General features: G+C 44.3%; 1 protein-coding gene across 4 annotated transcripts in view; it reads right to left on the bottom strand.

The window, feature by feature from the left end:
* sbf2 (SET binding factor 2) overlaps window positions 1-23672 on the bottom strand; it is a 120540-nt gene that overhangs the window by 41955 nt on the left and 54913 nt on the right. For 2 of the 4 annotated variants that reach the window (XM_053635194.1, XM_053635193.1), the window contains exons 8-17: window positions 23132-23240; window positions 22931-23044; window positions 22684-22761; window positions 22305-22418; window positions 19027-19155; window positions 18808-18906; window positions 18214-18418; window positions 17501-17610; window positions 14991-15140; window positions 5719-5787 (exon numbers count right to left, since the gene is read on the bottom strand). In XM_053635194.1, coding sequence (XP_053491169.1) covers window positions 5719-5787; window positions 14991-15140; window positions 17501-17610; window positions 18214-18418; window positions 18808-18906; window positions 19027-19155; window positions 22305-22418; window positions 22684-22761; window positions 22931-23044; window positions 23132-23240 — 1177 coding nt within the window. Of the gene's footprint in view, window positions 1-5718; window positions 5788-14990; window positions 15141-17500; window positions 17611-18213; window positions 18419-18807; window positions 18907-19026; window positions 19156-22304; window positions 22419-22683; window positions 22762-22930; window positions 23241-23672 lie in introns of all 4 variants that reach the window. The other 2 variants (XM_053635192.1, XM_053635191.1) reach the window with 1 other exon arrangement.

Genomic DNA, 23672 nt, shown 5'->3' on the forward strand with positions numbered 1-23672 from the left:
CGATAATAAACGCATGAAAGGACGCTGGTTAAGGTAAGTGATCTGGTTAACGGGGCTATAAAGAGCATTCAGTCAGGCTGTGAAAACTTTTTGTGCAATGTGCAGGCAGGTTTTGAGAAAGGTGATAAAACTCTGGACGTGATTTTCTGACCTAGTTTCTTCCATGGAGGAGCACCAAACACACACACATACACACAGACACACACACGGCCACGTGGACGGCGTGTGCGCACGGTAATTGTTTGAGCAGAAGCAACAAGCAGGCCGTGAGCCACGGACAAGATGGACCGATGAGTGTAAGCCAGAATCTGTCACAATCACCACATCTCAATGAAAACTCGTAGTGCTTTTCTACCAAACAAATCCTCCAAACTATCTGTTATTTCTCTCTCTCTCTCTCTCTCTCTCTCTCTCTCTCTCTCTCTCTCTCTGTGTGTGTGTTTCCCATCATGTAGCGTTACCCACTGAGAGGTTACTGGGTGAATAGTGATGGACGTGACCAGGCATGCACGGTGCTGTCGTGTGTCTCCCTTACAAGATGAACCACTGAGCACATGACAGTCAGTTTGTTCTAATGGCAGACAGCAAAGGATGCCAATACTTTAATCTTTGGTATTTAAAAAAATAAAAATACAGAGGAGTTTGAAGGGCGCTAGGTATTACGTAATACCCTCTTTAGTATGCATGAAGGACACTAGGTATCACGTCATACCCTCTTTAGTATGCATGAAGGACACTAGGTATCACGTCATACCCTATTTAGTATGCATGAAGGGCGCTAGGTATTACGTCATACCCTATTTAGTATGCATGAAGGGCGCTAGGTATTACGTCATACCCTCTTTATTATGCATGAAGGACACTAGGTATCACGTCACACCCTATTTAGTATGCATGAAGGGCGCTAGGTATCACGTCATACCCTATTTAATATGCATGAAGGACACTAGGTATCACGTCACACCCTATTAGTATGCATGAAGGACAGTAGGTATCACGTAATACCCTATTTAGTATGCATGAAAGACAGTAGGTATTAGGTTATACTCTATTTCGTATGCATGAAGGGCACTAGGTATTATGTCACACTCTGTAGTACACATGAAGGGCACTAGGTATTATGTCACACTCTCTGTAGTACACATGAAGGGCACTAGGTATTATGTCACACTCTCTGTAGTACACATGAAGGGCACTAGGTATTATGTCACACTCTGTAGTACACATGAAGGGCACTAGGTATTATGTCACACTCTCTGTAGTACACATGAAGGGCACTAGGTATTATGTCACACTCTGTAGTACGCATGAAGGGCACTAGGTATTATGTCACACTCTCTGTAGTACACATGAAGGGCACTAGGTATTATGTCACTCTCTGTAGTACACATGAAGTGCACTAGATATTATGTCACACTCTCTGTAGTACGCATGAAGGGCACTAGGTATTATGTCACTCTGTAGTACGCATGAACGGCACTAGGTATCATGTCACAGTCTCTGTAGTACACATGAAGGGCACTAGGTATTATGTCACTCTGTAGTACACATGAAGGGCACTAGGTATTATGTCACACTCTGTAGTACACATGAAGGGCACTAGGTATTATGTCACACTCTGTAGTACACATGAAGGGCACTAGGTATGATGTCACACTCTGTAGTACACATGAAGGGCACTAGGTATTATGTCACACTCTCTGTAGTACACATGAAGGGCACTAGGTATTATGTCACACTCTCTGTAGTACACATGAAGGGCACTAGGTATTATGTCACACTCTGTAGTACACATGAAGGGCACTAGGTATTATGTCACACTCTGTAGTACACATGAAGGGCACTAGGTATTATGTCACACTCTCTGTAGTACACATGAAGGGCACTAGGTATTATGTCACACTCTCTGTAGTACGCATGAAGGGCACTAGGTATTATGTCACACTCTGTAGTACGCATGAAGGGCACTAGGTATTATGTCACACTCTCTGTAGTACACATGAAGGGCACTAGGTATTATGTCACACTCTCTGTAGTACACATGAAGGGCACTAGGTATTATGTCACACTCTCTGTAGTACGCATGAAGGGCACTAGGTATTATGTCACACTCTCTGTAGTACACATGAAGGGCACTAGGTATTATGTCACACTCTCTGTAGTACGCATGAAGGGCACTAGGTATTATGTCACACTCTGTAGTACGCATGAAGGGCACTAGGTATTATGTCACACTCTCTGTAGTACACATGAAGGGCACTAGGTATTATGTCACACTCTGTAGTACACATGAAGGGCACTAGGTATTGTCACACTCTCTGTAGTACACATGAAGGGCACTAGGTATTATGTCACACTCTCTGTAGTACGCATGAAGGGCACTAGGTATTATGTCACACTCTGTAGTACGCATGAAGGGCACTAGATATTATGTCACACTCTCTGTAGTACGCATGAAGGGCACTAGGTATTATGTCACTCTGTAGTACGCATGAACGGCACTAGGCATTATGTCACACTATGTGTAGTACGCATGAAGGGCACTAGGTCTCATGTTATACCCTATGTGTAATATGAATTTACAATTTAAATTGTGGTAAGAACATGTTACTGAGGGTAAAAAAACACACGACCGTAACCCGGGAGCACAGCTACATTTTTGTTTGCTTTTGTCAATCTCCTCACGGTTAAACACGTCAGGAGAAGACACTAGCCAGACTCAAATATGATCTTTTCTGTGCAAAGCGAGGACACATCGTAGCTGTAACACTGGCCAACAACTTGCTGAGATTTAGAATCCACCCCGTCCTTTTCACTCAGGCATTACTTCATGCCACCAATGAATTTAAACGCAGCAGGTTCTCACGAGGACACGATTCACACTCGGCGTTACCGACGTCCTCGACTGACCTGCCTGGGACACGGGGTTAATCTTCCACCCACCGTAAACCAATAACACCCGTCCGTGTCAAACTCCATCGGCACGTCCTGACCCCTACTCTACTTTAACCCAGACTGCACCTGGAAACAGGAAGACAGGAGCGTCCAACCCAGGAACGAGGCCCGGTCCTTCCATCACGTCCTCCTCTTACCTCTGTATCTCAGTTTAGCGTCAAAAGAGGAGAAGAGACAGACTACGCGCAAGAGATTAGTGCCTTCATCTCCTGCCAAACCAGCTTCAAGAAGCCAGTAAGACACATCATGAACGAGTACGGTCCTGGGAGCAGAGCGCTGCAATACGGGGGAAAAAAATGGCTGCGCAAACGTCTGCAAACGTCCCTGCCTCGGCTTTAGGTGAAAGATTGATTACACGAAGAATAAATCACGGGCCTAGTCTTGATCTGCCTGCGTAAGCGACCTGCATACAAACATCATTCCTTTGGAAAGCTGGGAGAAATCGGATTCCTGGAGCGGCGAAAATAAATAAATAATTTCTCCTTAATCTCTCCTGTCCGCATCAGAGACGTCTCGTTTTTTACGACCGGTGTGGTACGTTCCTTTTTTCAAAACGAGGCTTTAATCAGCTGTTTTCGTTAACGGAAAGCGGAAGAGGAATTATAAAAAGATCAACGTGTTGAAGAATTGTTTTCAGATGTCTAAAGCCAGCACAGCTGGTCACTCAACTGTGTCAGCGATTTGAGAAAGGTTCTGCAATGTTCCTGTTGTGGAAGTACACACCATTAACTGTCATACAAACAGATTACACAATGATGTTTCCCCTTTGGGTGTGTGGAGAAACAGCGCTTGTTGATTTTGTAGGGATGAGCCTCATGGACTTGGGTTTCCAAAACTGCTCACGTGTATCTTGGAGAACAAGAGAAATCGGCCTCAGGTTTCCTTCTGGTTGTGTGGAAACGACGAAAAAAGGTACCAAACGGTACCGCTTGCCCTCAAGGGTGTCTTTCTATATATTGTATCTTTAGTCGGCTTTATTTGATGGCCTCCGGTGACATTTTTGCCCTCGATTCGTCTCCACCTAAAGAGAGAGATGCGGCGGCGCTTTAGCCTTTTAGTCCGTCTCACCTCCTATGCTCGGATTCCGATTTCATGCTAATGTCGGCGTCGATGGCATTGTGCTCGTCACTTCACAGATCGCTAAGGACCCGAGTCGAGTTCCTGCTGTAGCTTGGGGTAAATGCGATGCGTTGCATTCTGGGATCCCCCCCCCAACCAACGTTTGCACCAACATCACAAGAATAAAGGCAGAAATATTTCAATATAAAAGCATATCTAATGTGTTTCCCAGGCAGTGGTGGCTTAGCGGTTAAGGCTCTGGGTTACTGATCAGAAGGTCGGGGGTTCAAGCCCCAGAACGGCCAAGCAGCCACTGTTGGGCCCTTGAGCAAGGCCCTTAACCCTTAACCCTCTCTGCTCCAGGGGCGCAGTATCATGGCTAACCCTGCGCTCTGACCCCGACCTTCTAACATGCTGGGTACGCGAAGAAAAGAATTTGACTGTGCTGTAATGTATACGTGACCAATAAAGACTCCTTATCATTATCATCTTTCCTTAAAGTTTTAAAAGGTTGGCTAAATTCACTTCCGCACAGTGTCGTGAGTGTAAGCGGATGATGATGAGTGATTAAGGGGGCCTTTAGGGGGCCAGGAACTGATAACAAACACTAAAACAAAACAAAACAAACAAACAAAAAAAAAACAGGGGAGTAAAAACAAATGGATACAAAACACCCATGCAAGCGTGGGTTGCACTTGCCCTCAGCCCCAACCCCGGGTGCAGATGTGCTTGCGGCAAATATTTAAGAGGTTTAATTCGAGCACAGAGCAGGTGCTGTTTTTGTGGGAAGGAAACAGGGATCGCCCTGAACGTTTCAGTTACATCAGAGATCCCATAGGCAAGCAGTGAGTCATTATATCAACACACACTCCCACATGCTCACAGCGAGAAGCGGACAGAGACCCGTCGCGTCCGCGTCTATGACAACAATTGTGCGAACACTGCGGTTAGTCAAGCCTCTCGCTCAGAGGCGTGTTAACTCATCCCAGCAAAAAAAAAAAAAAAGAATAAATACATTTTCTTTAAAAATTGCAGCAGCTTCGGGGTTTCAAAGATGCTTATTTATTCCTGCATTCTTGACATGGGTTTTCTCACGCTGCTGTCTTCGGTTATTACAACACAACGGGGACCTAGGGTTAAGAGGAGGTTCAGGACGGAGGAGTTTACGCGTTCCGGTTTCTCAGGAAACTGCGTTTTTGAGAAAGAGAAAGAGCTGGTGAAGGATGTCCGACAAAATGAAACCTAACTGTAATCCGTTCAATTGGGTGACGGTGTTAGCAAACCGGTGCGGTATAAGCGGAGTGAAACACTCCAAACCGTGCCGTTATACGAATTCTCCACTTCGTATCGGGCCGTATCTACTGAAGCTCTAAGAGGCCACGCGTTATCAACAGCTTTCGTTATGTTCATATCAAGAGAAAACAACTTTCGTTATGTTCATATCAGGAGAAAACAAACTATTTTGTTATGTCGATATCACAAGAGAACAACTTTTAGGTTGATATCAAAAGAAAACTACTTTTGTTATATTCAAATCAAGTCGACTGTTTTCCGATAAACACACGGTCTGTTTTCGTCATTCCTTACTTAACTAAACCTTTCGGCTCATTCGAAGCAACATGCCTACGAGTGACATCAGCAGCAGTCACTTTTCATGACATCATCGTGAAATCATAGGAAGAGCTGACCTCGACGTGCACTCACCCGATAAAAGGCTGTGGTCAGGGGAAGCAAAGCTGCAGCCACCGTATACTCTTCAGAATTGGAGCAGTCCTGTGGGCAGAGATAATACGAGCGGATGACGAACAGGAAATAAATAGATCTGGCAGTCCACAGAAGAAAATAATTCCTGTTACAACAACACCCTGGTTCACGTTATTTAAAAATAAATATTACTGCACTTTATAGCCACAATCACACTTCCACATAATACTTGGTCTTATCAGCGTTCTGGCAGGAACATTGTGCATTAGCTCACTGTCCTGCAACTGTCCTTCCACACACACTTCTATAAACTTATCTATGACTCATTTGTTCTCAGTTGGGTTTTTTTTTTTTTTTTTTTTTTTTTTAAAAACAACAATTTTACGATTTACATTCCAAGAAGATACCGGAATTGTCTTGGCATAATTCAACCACCAAAAAAAAAAAAAAAAAAAAAAAAAAAAGGGGTAAACAAAATGTTCATGTGTTACACACACACACACACCCACAATGTTACTGGAACGGTGCGACCTGAAATAATAAAAACAATAATCAGTAATTAACAGAACAATTTTCATCTTAGAATACATCATTTCAAAGTGCTTCATGATAAAGTGTAAAGATAAAACACAATGTACAATCATTACGGTATAAACTAGAAACCTGTGGTGGTTGTGTGACGACAAATCATAAGGAATAATAAGAAAACGTAAACATGTTTGTTTGCTTTTTTTTGAGTTTTAAAGAGAACCCGTACAGGATTTCCCAGAGGTGGTTTTTTTTTGGGTGTGTGTGTGTGTGTGTGATTGTCGAGGCCAAAAACGCTTGATTTTGCTTTTTTTCTTTTTAAATTTGCGATGTGACTTGTACGCGCTCTTTCGTGGTGATGTTTGTTGGTAAACGAGACATTTTAGCTGTATTCATGTTTATAAAAATAATTGATAAATAAATAAATAAATAAATAAATAAATAAATCGCGAGCTCCTCCGGATATTGAGTTTGCTCGATTTTGCGTACGTTTCTGCGTACTGCGTTATTATTAACATGATCTAAATTTACCGATAAAGTCCGTTTTTTTTATTACGGTCACATTAGATGGTGGGCGATTGTATTGTATTGTATTGTATAGCATGAATATCGCACCGTATCACGATAACTTGCGTACACGACATGCATCAGGAGATCTGTGGAGTTATACGACTTTTTTTTCGGGCTACAGGACGTTATTTAACGTTGTTTACTGAAGATCACTGAATAGTAGTTTTACAACAAAATATCTGAAAATCAAACAGAACCGTCCGCTAGAACGTTATCGTTCCCGTTAAACGTCTTGACACGGAGCTTCACCGACGTTTAACGAAACAGTGGACGATATGAGAGATAATCGATTCGGAGATGATTTAAACTAGCTAGACATCAACGTCCACTTGAGGATACTTACACAAGCACAAATGCCTGACGATATCGACGATACTTATAAAAAACGTATCACGGCGTGAAAATATCACGATAGTGATGTGTCGTCAAATCGCACGGCCGTAAATAACACTGAGTTTCCGTAGACAGACGAACTACAGAACGGGAAACGAGGAAATGACTCCAGGAGGAAAATGCACCGTGGAGGAAGAACGTCTGTGATAAATAGCTGGATTTACAGCGTAAATTACGAGCGAGGGTGGGGGGATAAATAAATAAAAATAATAAGTCTTCGCAACTATGTATCTTTTTAGCCACGAAAACGTCAAAACCTAGAAGATTTGGTTGATTTTTACGCATGGAGCATTTCTTTTTAATTCCCTGCGTGTGCTTGTCTGAAACACCTTTTTACAACCGTGTCTCCAGACTCACAAAAAAAAAAAAGAAGGAAAAAAAAAAAGAAAAAGAGCAAGAGTGGAATGTAAGGAGAGGAACAAATGTATCATATGACCACGTGACGGAAACCCCTATGTTTGTTAATCCTTTCTTTAAATAGCTTCTACTTGAAAAGAACCAGAGTTTTCACTAGTAGATGGTGCTGATACTATTTTCGCACATCTACATTTTCCAAAAGTCCATTCTTATAAATACATTTTTTAAAAAACGATGAAAAATTACACCATTTATTAATAATTGCATTAAATATGAGGGAAAAATGAATTCGGAATCGTAGCCCGGCCCTACTCGGAGAGTTGATGTTAGATGCTGATTCATCTCTGACGGACGAGAAATGGCTTCAACGAAAGGGTGGACTGACGCTACACTAATCCGAAAACATCCTAGCTATTCGAAAAAAAATCAGCATTTAACACTGTAAGCGGATAAAAAGCACAACGTGTCATTCTTCAAATCAATCAATCAATCAATATTGCAATCATTGCTGTGGTATAAGAGGAATTAAATGCTGTTAATGCAGTGATGTACCACCGCACATCATTACCTTACTAATCACTAATCATTCTAATAACAGCACGCACACACACACACACACACACACACACACACACACACACACACACACACATTTCACTGCTACAGTTAAACACATGATTGAGACGTCGTGCTTAACGGTTAAAAGCTGAAGTGCAGGATGCCTTCCTGTGAGCTGCAGCACGTAAGAGGCTTTTACTCGTCTCCACAGGAATGCAGACCGAGCACATGTGCCTATGAGTCAGGACTCCATACAGTACGTGCTCCTAGAGACCTCTGTATGAGTGTGTGTGTGTGTGTGTATGAGCGTGTCTCCTTTTCTCCACATGCATTACAGCATGTGACCTAGTTCCCTCCGGCATGTTGACTTTTGTACACACTAAGGTCAGGAAATGAAGATGGACCAGCTTTCTGTACGCGTTACTTCACACGCTCTTTCGAGGAGCTGTGAAAGGAAGAAAAAAAAACAAAAACGAGGATCTGGGCAAAAATAGCACAATATCCTCTAAAACCCAGGTGCTTCATGACACGTCCGTACAAAGTTTCCTGTATAAAGTGTGTAATATTTGGTCAGTGCGCTGGTGAATAACATGTAGTCAACCAGATTTGTTTGTTCAGCCAGTATGAATAAGTCAAAGGCCAGGTGCTGCGTGATGTTTACCTGTTGCTATTAAAGGTAACTACTCTAGCATGGGAACGATCTAGATCGTAACTTCCCAGTGCGCTGTTCTACTGCCGGAAATAAATAAATGAATAAATAAATAAATAAATCGGGCAACACGCTCGTTCTTAATCCCGTGTGTCGTTACCTGGATGATCAATGACATGATGTTTTTATGTTTTGTGAGAGTTCTTCATGAGTCCCTTGTTTCTCCTGAGCAGTTAAACTGCCCGCTGTTCTTCAGAAAAATCCTCCAGGTCCTACACATTCTTTACTCCTCCAGCATCTTTACTTCTGCATATTTGAGCCCTTTTCACGTGAACGTTCACTGATGCTCAAGACGGCAACACGATGCGTTAAGAGCCCTGGGGGGTGTAAACTTTTGAACAGGAGGATCGGTGTAAATTGATATTATTTTGTTATTATTTCTGGGAAACATGTAAATATCTTACGTACCTTCTGAAGGGCGGTACTAAACGAGACAAAATAATCATTTACACCGATGCTGAGTGTGAGGATATGATCATGTGCTGCTGTTTCCTCGGATTTACAGAAGCACCATGGGAAAAAAATAAAATAAAACAAAAAAAACCTTTTTGGATTGTGCTGATCAATGTGACTGTCACAGTTCCCGAGTACCGGGAGAAAGAGCAGAACATCTCGCCGCTCTGCTGTAACACCACACCACGCTACTTACACAGATTCCAAGAATATCTGGAGCCCACGGTCTCTAGCTGTCTAAATTACAGCGTAGAGAACGAAACTATCACCTCCGATGCCTTGCGGATAATTTTGGCCCGCTTGCTAAAACGTAAATAAATATACACAGAAGCGAGCAGATGACTCAAGGTCCCAAATCTACCTGTGGAAAAAAAAAAAAATCTAGTTTCCCCTTAAATGGTCTGCACTTATATAGCGCTTTTTTAACCTTAGCGCTTTGCACTGGGTCTCATCCGCCCATTCACACACACACACACACACACACACACACACCAATGGTAGTAGAGCTGCCATGCAAGGTGCTAGCTTGCCATCGGGAGCAACTCGGGGTTCAGTGTCTTGCCCAAGGACACTTCGGTATGTGGAGACAACCCGCTCTACCACCTGAGCCACAGCCAATCTTATAGTATTAAACTGACTCTAACTCCCATTGCTCTCTTTCTCTCTCTCTCTCTCTCGATTGGCTGTCAGCTCCTGTCTGACACTCTGTTGTTGGACTTGTTTTGTGCCTGAAGTAGGCACGTAATGATGTTTGGCATGTCTGAGCTGGTGCATATGTCATATGACTACAAATCTCCTGCCACTTCCGACAGACACCCCTGACATGGCACTGACACTGAATGACTGTAATAGGATTGTCAGTGTGAGTCACAATCGCTCAGGAATATCATGTTCTGGAATATACCAGCAACCAGCAACCACCTCCAGCTCAACACAGGAAAAACCAAGGAGCTGGTGGTGGACTTCAGACACAGCAAGAGGCCCCACACCCCTGCTGTAATAAGGAGTGAAGGGGTAGAGATGGTGGACATCTATAAGTTCCTGGGGGTGCACCTCAACAATAAACTGGACTGGACAGACAACACAGAGGCCCTCTACAGGAAAGGACAGAGCAGGCTGTTCTTCCTGAGGAGGCTCAGGTCCTTCAATGTGTGCACCAGGCTGCTACGGATGTTCTACCAGTCTGTGGTGGCCAGTGTCATCTTCTTTGCTGGGGTGTGCTGGGGAGGTGGCATCGGGACTTGTGGCGCCAACAAACTGGGCAAGCTGATGAAGAAAGCCAGCTCGGTGGTGGGGATGGAACTGGACGGTGTGGAGGTGGTGACTGAGAGGAGGATGAGAAGGAAGCTGAAAACCATCATGGACAACCCCTCTCATCCTCTCTATGCTGAGCTGAGGCAGCTCGGGAGCTCCTTCAGCCACAGAGTGATTTGTAAATGTACCTTTGTCTTGTATTTGAACAAAAAAAAACGTATAAAGACGAGGTATTTGATGTTTTACCTAAATCAACTGCATAGTTTTTTGAAGGTAAAAGTTTATTTTGAAATTGATGCATGCAACACATTCCAAAAAAGTTGGGACAGGGGTAATTTAGGACAAGTTGAAATAAGGTGGTGACGTCAAACAGGTGAGGCAATCGTCTAATCGTGCGCCGCGTTTCCACCGAAATTACCCGGAACAATTAGTCCCAGGAACTTTTTTCATAGGATTAAGTATACTTTTGCATTGCCGGTCGCCGTTTCCAGTTCCCGCTGTATTTCGTCCTTGGCATAAATACTTAACAAGGCCTGAACCTCATCGTCGGTCCATAGGTCGTATTTTTTTAAAGAAACTCCATTGTGTCGATTCGAATCGCAATAAACAACTGTCACTGTACGCACCACTGTGGTGGTTGAAATAAAATGCTGCATGCGCTCAACTAATCCGCATGTTCAGCACCCAAGTCCCACCCACAGTATTCCTGAACTTTGAAAAAGTACCTTCTCCCAAGCAGGGACTTTCTGATTTTACCCGGAACTTAATTTAGAGCTTGGTCCCTGTGGTGGAAACACACTGAGTACCTCCAAAAGTCCCTAGTTCCTGGGGAAAGTTCCTCCGGTAGAAATGCTGCTATAGTACATTTTATATTATATATATATATGTATAAAAAGACCTAGTCCTTCAAGAGCAAGGATGGGTCGAGCGAATAATCCCACACTTTGAGAACAACATTCCCCAGAGACAAATTAGTAGGATTCTGGGCATTTCACCTTCTACAGTACACAATATAGCCATCTTTGACCTTGACTTTGGGCGGCTGTGTCTCAGGTGGTAGAGCGGGTTGTCCACTAATCGTAGGGTTGGCAGTTCGATTCCTGGCCCGCGTGACTCCGCATGCCGAAGTGTCCTTGGGCAAGACACTGAACACAAGACACATTGCTCCCGATGGCGAGTTAGCGCCTTGCATGGCAGCTCTACTACCGTTGGAGTGTGAGTGTGAATGGGTGAATTAGACACAGTGTAAAGCGCTTTGGATAAAAGTGCTATATAAGTGCAGACCATTTACCATTTGACCTCCAACCCAAATGTCTTCAATGTACAGCGAAAACGACAGAATTGGCCTTGCTGTTCCAATACCTCAGAGCGGACCGAAAGTGTTCCTCAGAAGGGACACACCAAGGATGCTAGATTTAACAGTGACGAACGGACTATTTCTGACACAGAATTAACAAACGGATTCCGGCACAAGAACCCGAGTGGGTGCTGTCTCACAGCTCAGTCATCAGTCACTGTGCAGGAAATGGCTGGGATACCAGGATGCTTTTGCACTCCGTCCCCGCTGCAGGGTTTCTGCTTGTCTTGCTCAACATCCTGTCCCAGATCTGGCCATGGCTGTAGTTCTCACCCACACATCAGACCAAATCCAAACAATGCTCTACTCACATACTATTAGACTTATTAACATGTTTTTTTATATATATACACACACACACACACACACACACACACACACACGAGGCTGTGATTATTAAAGTTTGTCATTTATGGACTGCTTAAATAAACCGAGGCATTCGCACCTTGTCGTAAAAACAAGAAATCAGATCGCATGTGTGACATGCATGTTTTGTTTTTTTTTTTTTATTAAAATTTTTGCATAGCAAAGCCAATAAATATTCATAGCATCTGCATCTGACTTATAAACAGATGCTCCATGTCGGTTTTGGGAATGCAGGAAGTCACCCCACAAGCATGTAATCACTAACACAGCAGCTCCTCCTCCATGGAGGACATGGACCATGAGCAGAGCAGGCATCATCAATTCCAGATAACTAAGTGCTTGGAGACGAGACAAAAGCCTCGCTCTGACAAAGTGTTCTCTCGGCGCTATATCTGATCAATTAGTGCTCTGGATGGTGAGCGCTGATTGACAAGGTCGTGCCTTGTAGTCGTCTCGGTCTCCAGCGAGTCCGTCGGCTTGTCTGGAAATAGACCGCGGCGCTCCGGCGAAGGCTCCGACAGCTTCGCGTACGCCTGTGCATACAGATCCCGCTGATTTAGTGCGCACGTGGGTATAACGTGCTCGTAGAAACACACGGTCGCGGATTTCGGCAAACTTTTCCTCCAGTGTGGCGAATATTATATTATTTCACCTCTGATCTAACGTACAGCCTGTAGCTTGTGCAATTAAGAACGTGCACGGGAAAAATACGTCCTAGTGAAACCGGCACGCCGACGTGACAGAGGAATGAACACACTTCTAGTGACTTATAGCGAAAAAACAAGCTGGGCTTCTTACCACGACATGTGGATCCCATAACGTCTTGACCTCGCTACGAGTGAGTGCAGGAATGCGCTGCATTTTTCAACAGATAGACAAAACGTCGTCCATCTATTTACACTAATCAGCTATTATGCTCGATTACAACATTGACTTGTGTGACAAGGTGGCTGATAAGCCAAAAAAAACGAGGAGCACATCTTTCGTGTGTGAGTGTGCTCATTTTTAAGCGCCGAGGTCATTACATGAGTATCTCGCAAACAAGTTCTGGCACCGCCACCGGCTGCTGCACGGTCAGCACTTCTCGTGCCGGCTCTCCGGTTTTCTCGTGATGAAGCGTGCGAGATATGAAAACAATAAATCTGCCGAATTATGTGAGAGGTGGATGGGGGGGGTGGTGTCGTCCAATTTCAACTAAACCCTACGTGCCGTTTCCACGCTGCTTGCGGATGTCAAACAACGTCTAAAGCTCACCGCGGTGCCGGTGTGTACGTTCACGAAAGCGCGGGGACCTACCGAACCTGCCTGCGTCTTCGTAGATCAGACTTTGATCGCCGCTGCGTTTAACGATTCTCCAGCGCGCCACTCTTATCGGTCAGGTGGCTTCCATTAGAATCTCTCCCCGTGCCGTTAAGATGGTCTCGACGACGATTCAAAAGCATTCCTTCCCGATTACGTCTCTGTAAAATCTATAGAATCACTGGACGTCGCGTAGAACGCTATAGATCATCGGGCATGCTGTTAGCCGTCATCGTTAAGTGCGTCTGATGGGCCAGGTATGGATTTCATGCACATCATTTAATATACAGAAAGCTCTGGCATCGTTTCAAGTATTTCAAGTAAAAATATGTTCTCTACTGTAGCAATAAATAAAAACTCACAATAGGCACACCCTTCACTGTATTAAACCGGGACATCCACATGCTTAAAAAATGATCAAAGATAAAACATGACACACATTTTGTTCGCTGTACAACTTTCACTAACGATATTTAAACACCCCCCACCAAACCCCCACCAACACCTCCCCATCCCAGGATTGAACGAGGGTCAGAACTCTAATGAGGTGGCATACCAAAGCCTTCCCAAATATTGCGCCCGAGGGCCGAAAACACATTACGGAGCACATATTTGACCTCCCGTCGCAGACCGCAAAACTGGATGTTCTTTTACAGCTCCCACGTCCAGTGACCTGCGGTGCTGCGGCCGCTCGAGTCCACTACAGCTGCAGATGTTCGGACTAATAACCTCGCCCAGGTTCAGAGCACCGAAATATGCCAGGAACTCAAAGTGACTCCATAAAAGCTGCGCGCTAGTAAAAAGGCGCCGTGCTGTTAAAAATCCCCCGAACTCGTCATGTGGAGCTGTAAAACAAAAGGACTACCAGCAGGACCTCGTTATGCTCTGATTGATGGCGACATGACAGTTTATAGAAGAATACGAGAACAATGTAGGGGACATTTTGAATAAATCACTAATTGTTATGCAATTTTAAACAATAATATTAATAATAGAAAAACACAGGACTTCCACGGTGATATGTTCTTCCAAACAGCCATAAATTACAAACTCGATATAAACCAAAGTGCCGTAATTAACCCAAATCACTCCTCACTGTATATTCATAAAAAAGTCACTAAAAGAAGTCATAACGATGGTATCACACACACTGTACCCATTACAGAGCACCACAGACGTCGAACTCACCAAAAAAAAAAAAAGACACCAGGAGGTCTCCCTAGCAAAACGTTGGAAACGATAGCTATTAGAGCTTCTCTGCTGGTTGCGTTTGTGGTTTAGCTCTTAAATACCTTCAGGAAAATGAGTAAGGAAGTCATGAGTTTTACGAAAAGTTGTTTCATTACGTATCTTTTACAGGATTGTACTGCAAGCATGCTCTCCGTGTCTTGTAATTGTGAGTGCAGGTAGGTATGTGACGTGTCCCACCTGAAGGGCGCAGTTCATCATGCGCACTATGTGGTCGAACTGCTGGTGGTCCAGGATGGCGCGGTTCATCTGCACGTGTAGACTGAGTTCTTCGGTCAGACACTGCCGAGCCGCTTTGCCTTTCAGGGCACGCAGGGCAGCAGGGAGAGCCTGGACACAACGGCACAAACACCACCGCCACCATCACCACCAAAACATTCACCAAATTCAACTGAAAATGCAACTTATAAGGATTTCTCCAGTCTCAAAATGATTCAACCCCCTGAATAGAATCCCTCACAACAGCACAAATATGCAAAACAGGTGTTGTATCAAGCACACCTGATGCTAAACTAATCAAGGGCTTCATTAGTTGCAGCAGGTGTGCTTGAGCTGGAACACGTGAAATACCTGAACTGGCTAGGGGCAGAAAATGCATTAAATACCTGGACGGGGAAGAAAAAGGAAGCTATCGACGGCTGCAAGCAGATCTCTGAGAAGGCAGGTTGTGAAAAACCCTCGAGTGACTGCAAAAGACCTGCAGCAAGACCTGGTGTAACAGGCACTGAGGTTTCAGTGAGCACGGTAAGGCGTGTACTAAACGCAGAAGGTTTCCATGCCAGAACTCCAAGACGTGCACCACTTCTGACCCAAAAGCACAAGAAAAGTCGCTCAAAATCATATAAATAATCCACAGAAGTTTTGGGATTCTGTTCTGTGGAGTGATGAAACAAAACTGGAACTTTTCAGCACGATAGATCAGCGGTATGTCTGGAGGAAGAAGAATGAAGAAAGAACACTCTGTCCACAGTTAAGCATGGTGGTGGCTCGGTGATGCTCTGGGGCTTATTTGCATCCTCTGGTACCGGAAACCTGCAGCGTGTGGAAGGCGAGACGGATTCATTGAAGTATCAGGAAATCCAGGAGAAAACATCAAGCTGAATCTTGGGCGTCATTGGACCTTCCAACAGGACGATGATCCCAAGCATACCGCAAATTCCACCAAGGCTTGGAAGCCCTGGAAGATTCTACAGGGTCATCACAGTCACCCCATAGAAAATCTCTGGTGGGATTTGAAGAAGGCGGTCGCAGCACGCAAACCCGAGAATATTACTGAACCGGAGGCCGTCGCTCATGAGGAATGGGATAAGATTCCTCAGGAACGCTGCCAGAAGCTCGCCATCTCATTTGCAGCAGGTCAGAACAGCAAAAGGAGCTCTACTAAGTACTAAAGATGCTCGCCATGAAGGGGGTGAATCATTTTGAAACTGGAGAAGTCATTACAACTTGCATTTTCAGTTGAATTTGGAGAAACCACTTGAAGCATTCATTGTGTTAAACTATTTCAACTGCTTTTGTTTGATTTGTTCATCGCAAACAGCTGAAAGTCCGTACATTTGGACAATAAACCTGATTTGCACTGGGGGTCGAATAATTTTGATCGCAACTGTATTATTAGTCAGCATATAACATGACATCAGAACGTATCTTTCTGGAAATTTAGCACCTCTCGTTCCTTTGTGGTTCCCTCTACAGACACAAATTAAACGCACATCACTGGAGCGATGAACATCGTTCTTCCAAAAGATGGCGTTTTTGATCATTTTGATAAGTTTGAGGCCGCTTGGTCCACAAAATGTGCAATCGGGTTAGCATTCGTTGGCCGTGAAGACCACGGCGTACGAGTTAGAACGTTTTAGATCATGCTCATCAAAATGTTTCGCCGAGTATCGATTAGACCCAAATCTAATGCGAGCAAAATAAATAAATGCCCCGGATTGCTAGCACATCGTCATAATAAAGCTGTGTTTTTTCCTTTAATTGGTCGAGTAATATTAATACGGAAAGATGTTTTTCGATATGGACACTTGGAACGATTCGTTTAAAAAAAACAAAAAAACCCACAAAAAACGTTACAATCCAGCCAATATTCGACTGTATCGCATGATGTTTCTGGCGGCTCTGTTCACGCTCGGTCCAGGTTTTCATATCAGCGGTGTGGAAATGGCTACACGGTGGTGACGGCTTTACTGGCTCGCTGGAGCTGTTAGCTTGGAGTTCGACATTTTTGTAGCCACGAAGGAGCGAAAGCTTTTATATTAAAACCAATGAGTGCGTGAAAGAACTGGCTACCATCCCACAGCTGTTATAAGGGGAATCCATCCGGAAAAGAAAAAAAAAAAAAAACGACTCAGATAAGATCTCGGCAACCCCTGTAAGGGTTTAGGTGGTTTATGGAGTTATTTGGCTGAAGAGAACGTAAAGTAAACAATGCCGCTAGTTAATGATAGAATAACATTTCTGCATGTGATAGGGAGCGGGAGATAAGAGGAGTATGTGTGACTGTTTGTTCACCCCTTCCCACCGTTCCCTTCTCAGCTGCTGCGTGTGCACGACTCCCAGATGGAGGTTTGATGGTGATATCCATTCTAATGCCATGAGTAATACACTAATCTCTGAACAATCTTGGTCCAGACGTGTGCACGTGTGTTATCTGCATGTGGTTCGTGCTGCTCTTTTGCTCCGCTCACCTTCTCGGTCTCCAGCGTCTTGTTGTCGAAGATAAAGCCGATGCAGCTCCGGACAACCTCTAGGCGCCGGGCGCTGTTGAACACCGAGCTGGCCTTCCCTGTGATTGACACTGAAACGCGGAGGCGGAGAACGTCGTGTCTGTTAAATGCTAACAGTTTCAAATTCACAAGATACCAAAAAAAAAAAAGTGTCTAGTCTAGAAAACAATAACCATAATTTTAGTGGTGATCGTAATGAATAATAATTATTACGTCACGTTGCTGCCGAGTTCTCAGTCCTGATTGGCCGAAAGATGTGGATTCGTTTTCTACAACATTAGCTTTGGTGCTAATTAGTGCTGCCGTTTCTATAGTAACAACTTGCACTTGTATTGAGGACGTGTCACGTGAGCGTTCATTTAGCAACTCATGGAAGGAGTCTCCACTGATAGCACTTTGGAACAGTCACAACACTAAAGGTAACTATAAATGGATAAAAAGTATGATTTAATCGATAAAAAAAAAAAATGTGTCATTGTTGGAGAATTGCTGCTGAATAAGTGGAATAAAACACGCTGTTCCAGGAAAATAATCATCACTACATCGATGATTATTTTCCTACAATAGCATGACCCTTACATAATTTATCGAGCCCCAGCTCAGGGGTCTCCAGGTCTGGTCGAGTCAGGTCTGTGATGTAATTCACGACCTTCCCGGTGCTTTCTGGTACTCACCCACAGGGGGACCTGCAGGCACCACACACTTCTTCTCGACCCGCGTACTGAGGTTGGAATAGTTTTGTTTGGCCAGGCCCTCGTGCGTGAGCTCCTCGACCTTCTCCTCATGTAGCAGGGGAAAGGGCGTCATGTGCACCCGGAGATGAGAGCCCTCGCTGGGCCGAGGAACCTTCTGAAAGGCCATATGAGGGTTGGGATTTTCCTGAGGAGCAAACAAAACACACAGCGAGTGAAACCCAGGATTTTACCTGGAATAAAAACTCCGGCGACGGCGAGCAGTGAAAACGTCTGCGTTAATCACAGAGATCCTCTTGAGCCGAGCTACTCTGCAGATGCTTTAAAGTTCAATAAACAAACCCTTAGTTCCAGCTGAAACGTCCGTGTCGAGAGCATGAGTGGTCAAATATTTGGCAGAAGCTCAGTGCTTAATCAACACAGTGCAGCAGAGCAAGGAGAGAGAAAAAACAGAGACGTTTGCTCCAAAGGACAGCCAGATGGAGTGAAGAAAGAGAGGTCAGGACATAGAGAGAGGGAGAGAGAGAGAGAGAGAGAGAGATGGACAGCCTGAAAGAACGAGGTTTATGTGCTCACATTGCGGTAAAGCTGCTCTGACAGCTCTCTAGTGTGCTTCTGAAGTATGCCTGGGTTCTCCTCTTCCTCCTTAAAGCGCGCCATGTCGTAAGCCACCAGCTAACAAGACAACAGCAGGAGAATCACGTCAGTCTAATCTACATGAGGATTCTCAGACATCCTGCAGAAAACATTACTTGGTGTTATTGGGGTAAGACACCAAAGAGCGGTGCGCTTCACCTCGTCAAAGAGATCACAGGCTCTGTACGGAGGCCCTCTCTCGGACACAAACCCGGCGAAGGCCATGCCGTCTAACACCTTGGGCAGGAAATCGTTCTCGAGCAGGCCACGCTGGCCCAGGAAGGCAGCCTGCAAGAAAAGAAAAGTAAAAAAAAAAAAAAAAAAACACCAAGGGAACAAAGATGTCAAACATCGTAGCAGGCTCAAATCAATGAGTCACAGCTCACAGTCTCCAGGAAAATCGCTATTATAATAAGCGTGTCGCTAAAGCACCAGTGTGCCATGTGATTCGAGAGATACAGAATGACTTCTCTAAACTAGAAGGTCATCAAACAAACAGACGCAGTGTTGTGGAGCATTCCTGCGAGCCGCCGCTGTTTGTGTGGATAAAAATGATTAGACGACTTCGTACTATAAACAGATGACTGCAGCGAGGGGGGGCAGGGAGGGCGGTGGGGTTGGGTATTTGTCGAAGGACTGAGTGAGACAGATGGAGGGAGCAAAGTGCTGGCACACAGGGATGCTTGAGAGTTAATGGGGAAACATGCAGCATTCCTCGGCCATAATCTGAGCCATGTGGGGTGCTCGGAGAAGGATGTGCAGATAGGTTGTTGTGGAAACGACCTCCCAAGCAAATAAAAACAAGGCGGGGGACGGTGGGGGTGGGATTGGGCAGCGCACGCAAACACGTACAAACGAGTGCCATTTTTATTCTTTGCATGTGGCTCTTCACAGGACGGGAAATTTAAAAAAAAAAAAAAAACTAATGCGAGGAGATAAAATCGGCACTTAAGCCGGAGTCACTGGCTCATGAACTAAAGAATGGCTTCCTGCTTATCTCCCGGTTTATCCCTGTACTCCAGAACCACTCGGTTTATGAAAAGGCGGCCTCCGGATACTTCGATGTTAATTTGTGGGTCTGTGCCTCACCAAAAAAGCAGCAGGACACACAACGCTACTTATTCCATGACTCTCTGAAGATTCTGCATCGATGCACATACAGTTGCAATCAAAATGACTCGACCCCCATTACAAATCGGGTTTATTGTCAAAACGTACAGACTTTTAGTTGTTTGCAATGAACAAATCAAACAAAAGCAATTGACATAGTTCACAACGAATGCTTCAAGCGGTTCCCCCAAATTCAACTGAAAATGCAACTGACTTCTCCAGTTTCAAAATGATTCAACCCCCTGAATAGAATCCCTCACAACAGCACAAATATGCAAAACAGGTGTTGTATCAAGCACACCTGATGCAAATAATCAAGGGCTTCATTAGTTGCAGCAGGTGTGCTTGAGCTGGAACACGTGAAATACCTGAACTGGCTAGGGGTAGAAAATATATTAAATACCTGGACGGGGAAGAAAAAGGAAGCTATCGACGGCTGCAAGCAGATCTCTGAGAAGGCAGGTTGTGAAAAACCCTCGAGTGACTGTAAAAGACCTGCAGCAAGACCTGGTGTAACAGGCACTGAGGTTTCAGTGAGCACGGTAAGGCGTGTACTAAACGCAGAAGGTTTCCATGCCAGAACTCCAAGACGTGCACCACTTCTGACCCAAGAGCACAAGAAAATTCGCTCAAAATCATATAAATAAGCCACAGAAGTTTTGGGATTCTGTTCTGTGGAGCGATGAAACAAAACTGGAACTTTTCAGCACGATGGATCAGCGGTATGTCTGAAGGAAGAAGAATGAATAAAGAACACTCTGTCCACAGCATGGTGGTGGCTCGGTGATGCTCTGGGGCTGCTCTGCATCCGCTGGTACTGGAAACCTGCATCGTGTGGAAGGCAAGACGGATTCATTGAAGTATCAGGAAATCCTAGGAGAAAACATCATGCCGTCTGTATTCTGTAGTCTGTGAGGAAGCTGAAGCTTGGGCGTCATTGGACCTTCCAACAGGACGATGATCCCAAGCATACCGCAAATTCCACCAAGGCTTGGAAGCCCTGGAAGATTCTACAGGGTCATCACAGTCACCCCATAGAAAATCTCTGGTGGGATTTGAAGAAGGCAGTTGCAGCACGCAAACCCGAGAATATTACTGAACCGGAGGCCGTCGCTCATGAGGAATGGGATAAGATTCCTCAGGAACGCTGCCAGAAGCTCGCCATCTCATTTGCAGCAGGTCAGAACAGCAAAAGGAGCTCTACTAAGTACTAAAGATGCTCGCCATGAAGGGGGTGAATCATTTTGAAACTGGAGAAGTCATTACAAGTTGCATTTTCAGTTGAATTTGGAGAAACCACTTGAAGCATTCGTCGTGTTGAACTGTTTCAGCTGCTTTTGTTTGATTTGTTCATCGCAAACAGCTGAAAGTCCGTACATTTGGACAATAAACCTGATTTGCAATCAAACCTTTACACAGGCTTATGCATGATTTGTTTTTTAAGACTGAAAAACACATTTTAAACTGGCATGCTGAATTAATTCCTCCAAAAAAAAAAAAAAAGATTACTAAGCCTTAGATCGTTAGTAGTAGCAGCGCTACACTATGTGTTTATATAGCATTAACAATCATGGCAAGGCAATATCACACTGTTATGATAAACTTTAATATTTCAGAATCACTTCTCATTCATTTACGCACAGGAAGTATGTAACGACGCTGATGTTTTGATTGGATTTCTTACACTTTACGCGACACACATGACGCATGACATCTTGAACGTTTCTGCGTGAAGCCCGAATGACCTTCTATTTAATCTATAATAAATGTTACAGTGCACTAAATGCACATATTTAGGTTTCAGACACGTAATATGCGATAACTTCTTGCTTGACGTTAACTATTAAGATGCTATATCCGTTCTGGGACTAATTATATTTAATTACGCATCATTATAATAATAAAAATGATAGCGGATATAATGCATGGCATGAATTTATTGCGAGATAAGATACAGTTAGGTTAGATGAAATGACAGTTTTCCGTCAAACATAATGATGTTTTGAAAGCAGCGAGTATCCGTAGCCGGGCGGTTGGAGGGGGAGAAACAACAACGTCCAGTGATTAAAGATCCCATCAAAGCGATTTTCTGCTTTCTTAGTGGCTGATTTACTTCGAAATCCACCAAATAATCGTGTGCCGTGGTCCGAAAAGAATTCTGCGGACAAAACGCATGAACCGTGTTACGTGCCGGCGAGTGCGAGTCCAGACCGGTTTGAAGAGGACTAGGACGGTTACAGTAATTATTCACTGGTGGACCCTCATAAACCCTCCCTACAGACAGAGGTTAATGGCAGGGTGCTTTGGCCCGGCGCGTCGTCTCTCACCTTGTGAAAGTGAATCACGGGTTCGGAGTGGATGCGAATGAGCTGCAGACAGGACCTGTAGCCCTGAAACAGTTGTGCAAACAAGCGCAGGAAGACCGCTCTCACCTCCTTATCCTGCCGGTCAGAGACAGAGAGAGCGAAAGTGAGTCAGAGACGTTAACAAATGTTCGAAAATAGTCATTAATGAAGGAGGCGAAACTATTAAATCACCTCCGACGTTTTTTCGGCCCCCCGCTGGAGAGCAGAGAACCGATAAACGCTGTCTTCGGTAACCAGCATATCATACCTTTTCAACAATGTCACGTTAAAATGCAACCTCAGGGGCCAGGAGGGCAGGCTGGGAGGGTGGGAGTGGGGGGGTTATTAGTGGAACACTTACCAGCAGTTTGAGGTTGGACGGAGCGGAGCGCGGAGGAGGGAAGGCGTTATCAGCTATCTCCAGATCTGGGTGCAAAACCTGGAAGGAGTCAGAGTGAAGAAATAGGAGTTTATTGCTTCAGCTGGAAATGAGTGATTAGAAGTGATGAGTGGTGAGTCAGAGTCAATACAGAAGTTTTTGTGTGAATGCCAATACGCAGGGTCGGGATGTGATCAGTGCTGAGTGTATATGTGTGAGGCGGGCTCACCGCAGACAGACAGCTGTGTGTAGTGTGTACGAGAGGCTCGGGGAGCTGAGACAGATGGATACACTCCGGGATTTTGATCGTTCCGCCATCCAGGTCGGCGACGATCACGTCCAGCTGTTTTTTCCCCACGACAAACACGTCAGAGACACGAACGCTGATCAAAATGTTATAGATTCTAATAGTATCATATGCCAAACTCACCAGCTCCTGAATTTCACTCTGGAACATGGAGTGTACCCCGATGATAAAGGGCGTGGGCGAGCTGAGGACCTCCAGCAGCCCAGACGGGAGGATGGGAATGTACGGGTAGCTGTGGTGCAAAGATTTAGAGACCACACAGGCCTTATTGTCTCAAAACTTCTGCAGCGTCGACATTTGGATTGCACTGCATCATAATACAGTCCACCTTTAAACATGTTTATATATATATATATATATATATATATATATATATATATATATATATATATATATATATATATATATATATATATGAATGGGCCTTGCCGTTCCAATAGTTTGCGAGGGGACTGTAACTAGTGAATTTTTGTTCGTTTGTTTCACTAAATGACACAAAGACTGGAAAGAAATATTTGCCCAAAATGTTAAAAATCAATTAATTAATTAACAGTGATTTGTTTCCCCACTAAAAGACAGAAACAATGGAATGAAAACTTCATTCAATTGAAAAAAGTTTAAATTTAAAAAATGAAAACTAAAAACCAACTAATGTTTTTTCCCT

This window comes from Ictalurus furcatus, chromosome 10 (genome assembly GCF_023375685.1).
Source record: "Ictalurus furcatus strain D&B chromosome 10, Billie_1.0, whole genome shotgun sequence".
NCBI classification, from domain to species: domain Eukaryota; kingdom Metazoa; phylum Chordata; class Actinopteri; order Siluriformes; family Ictaluridae; genus Ictalurus; species Ictalurus furcatus.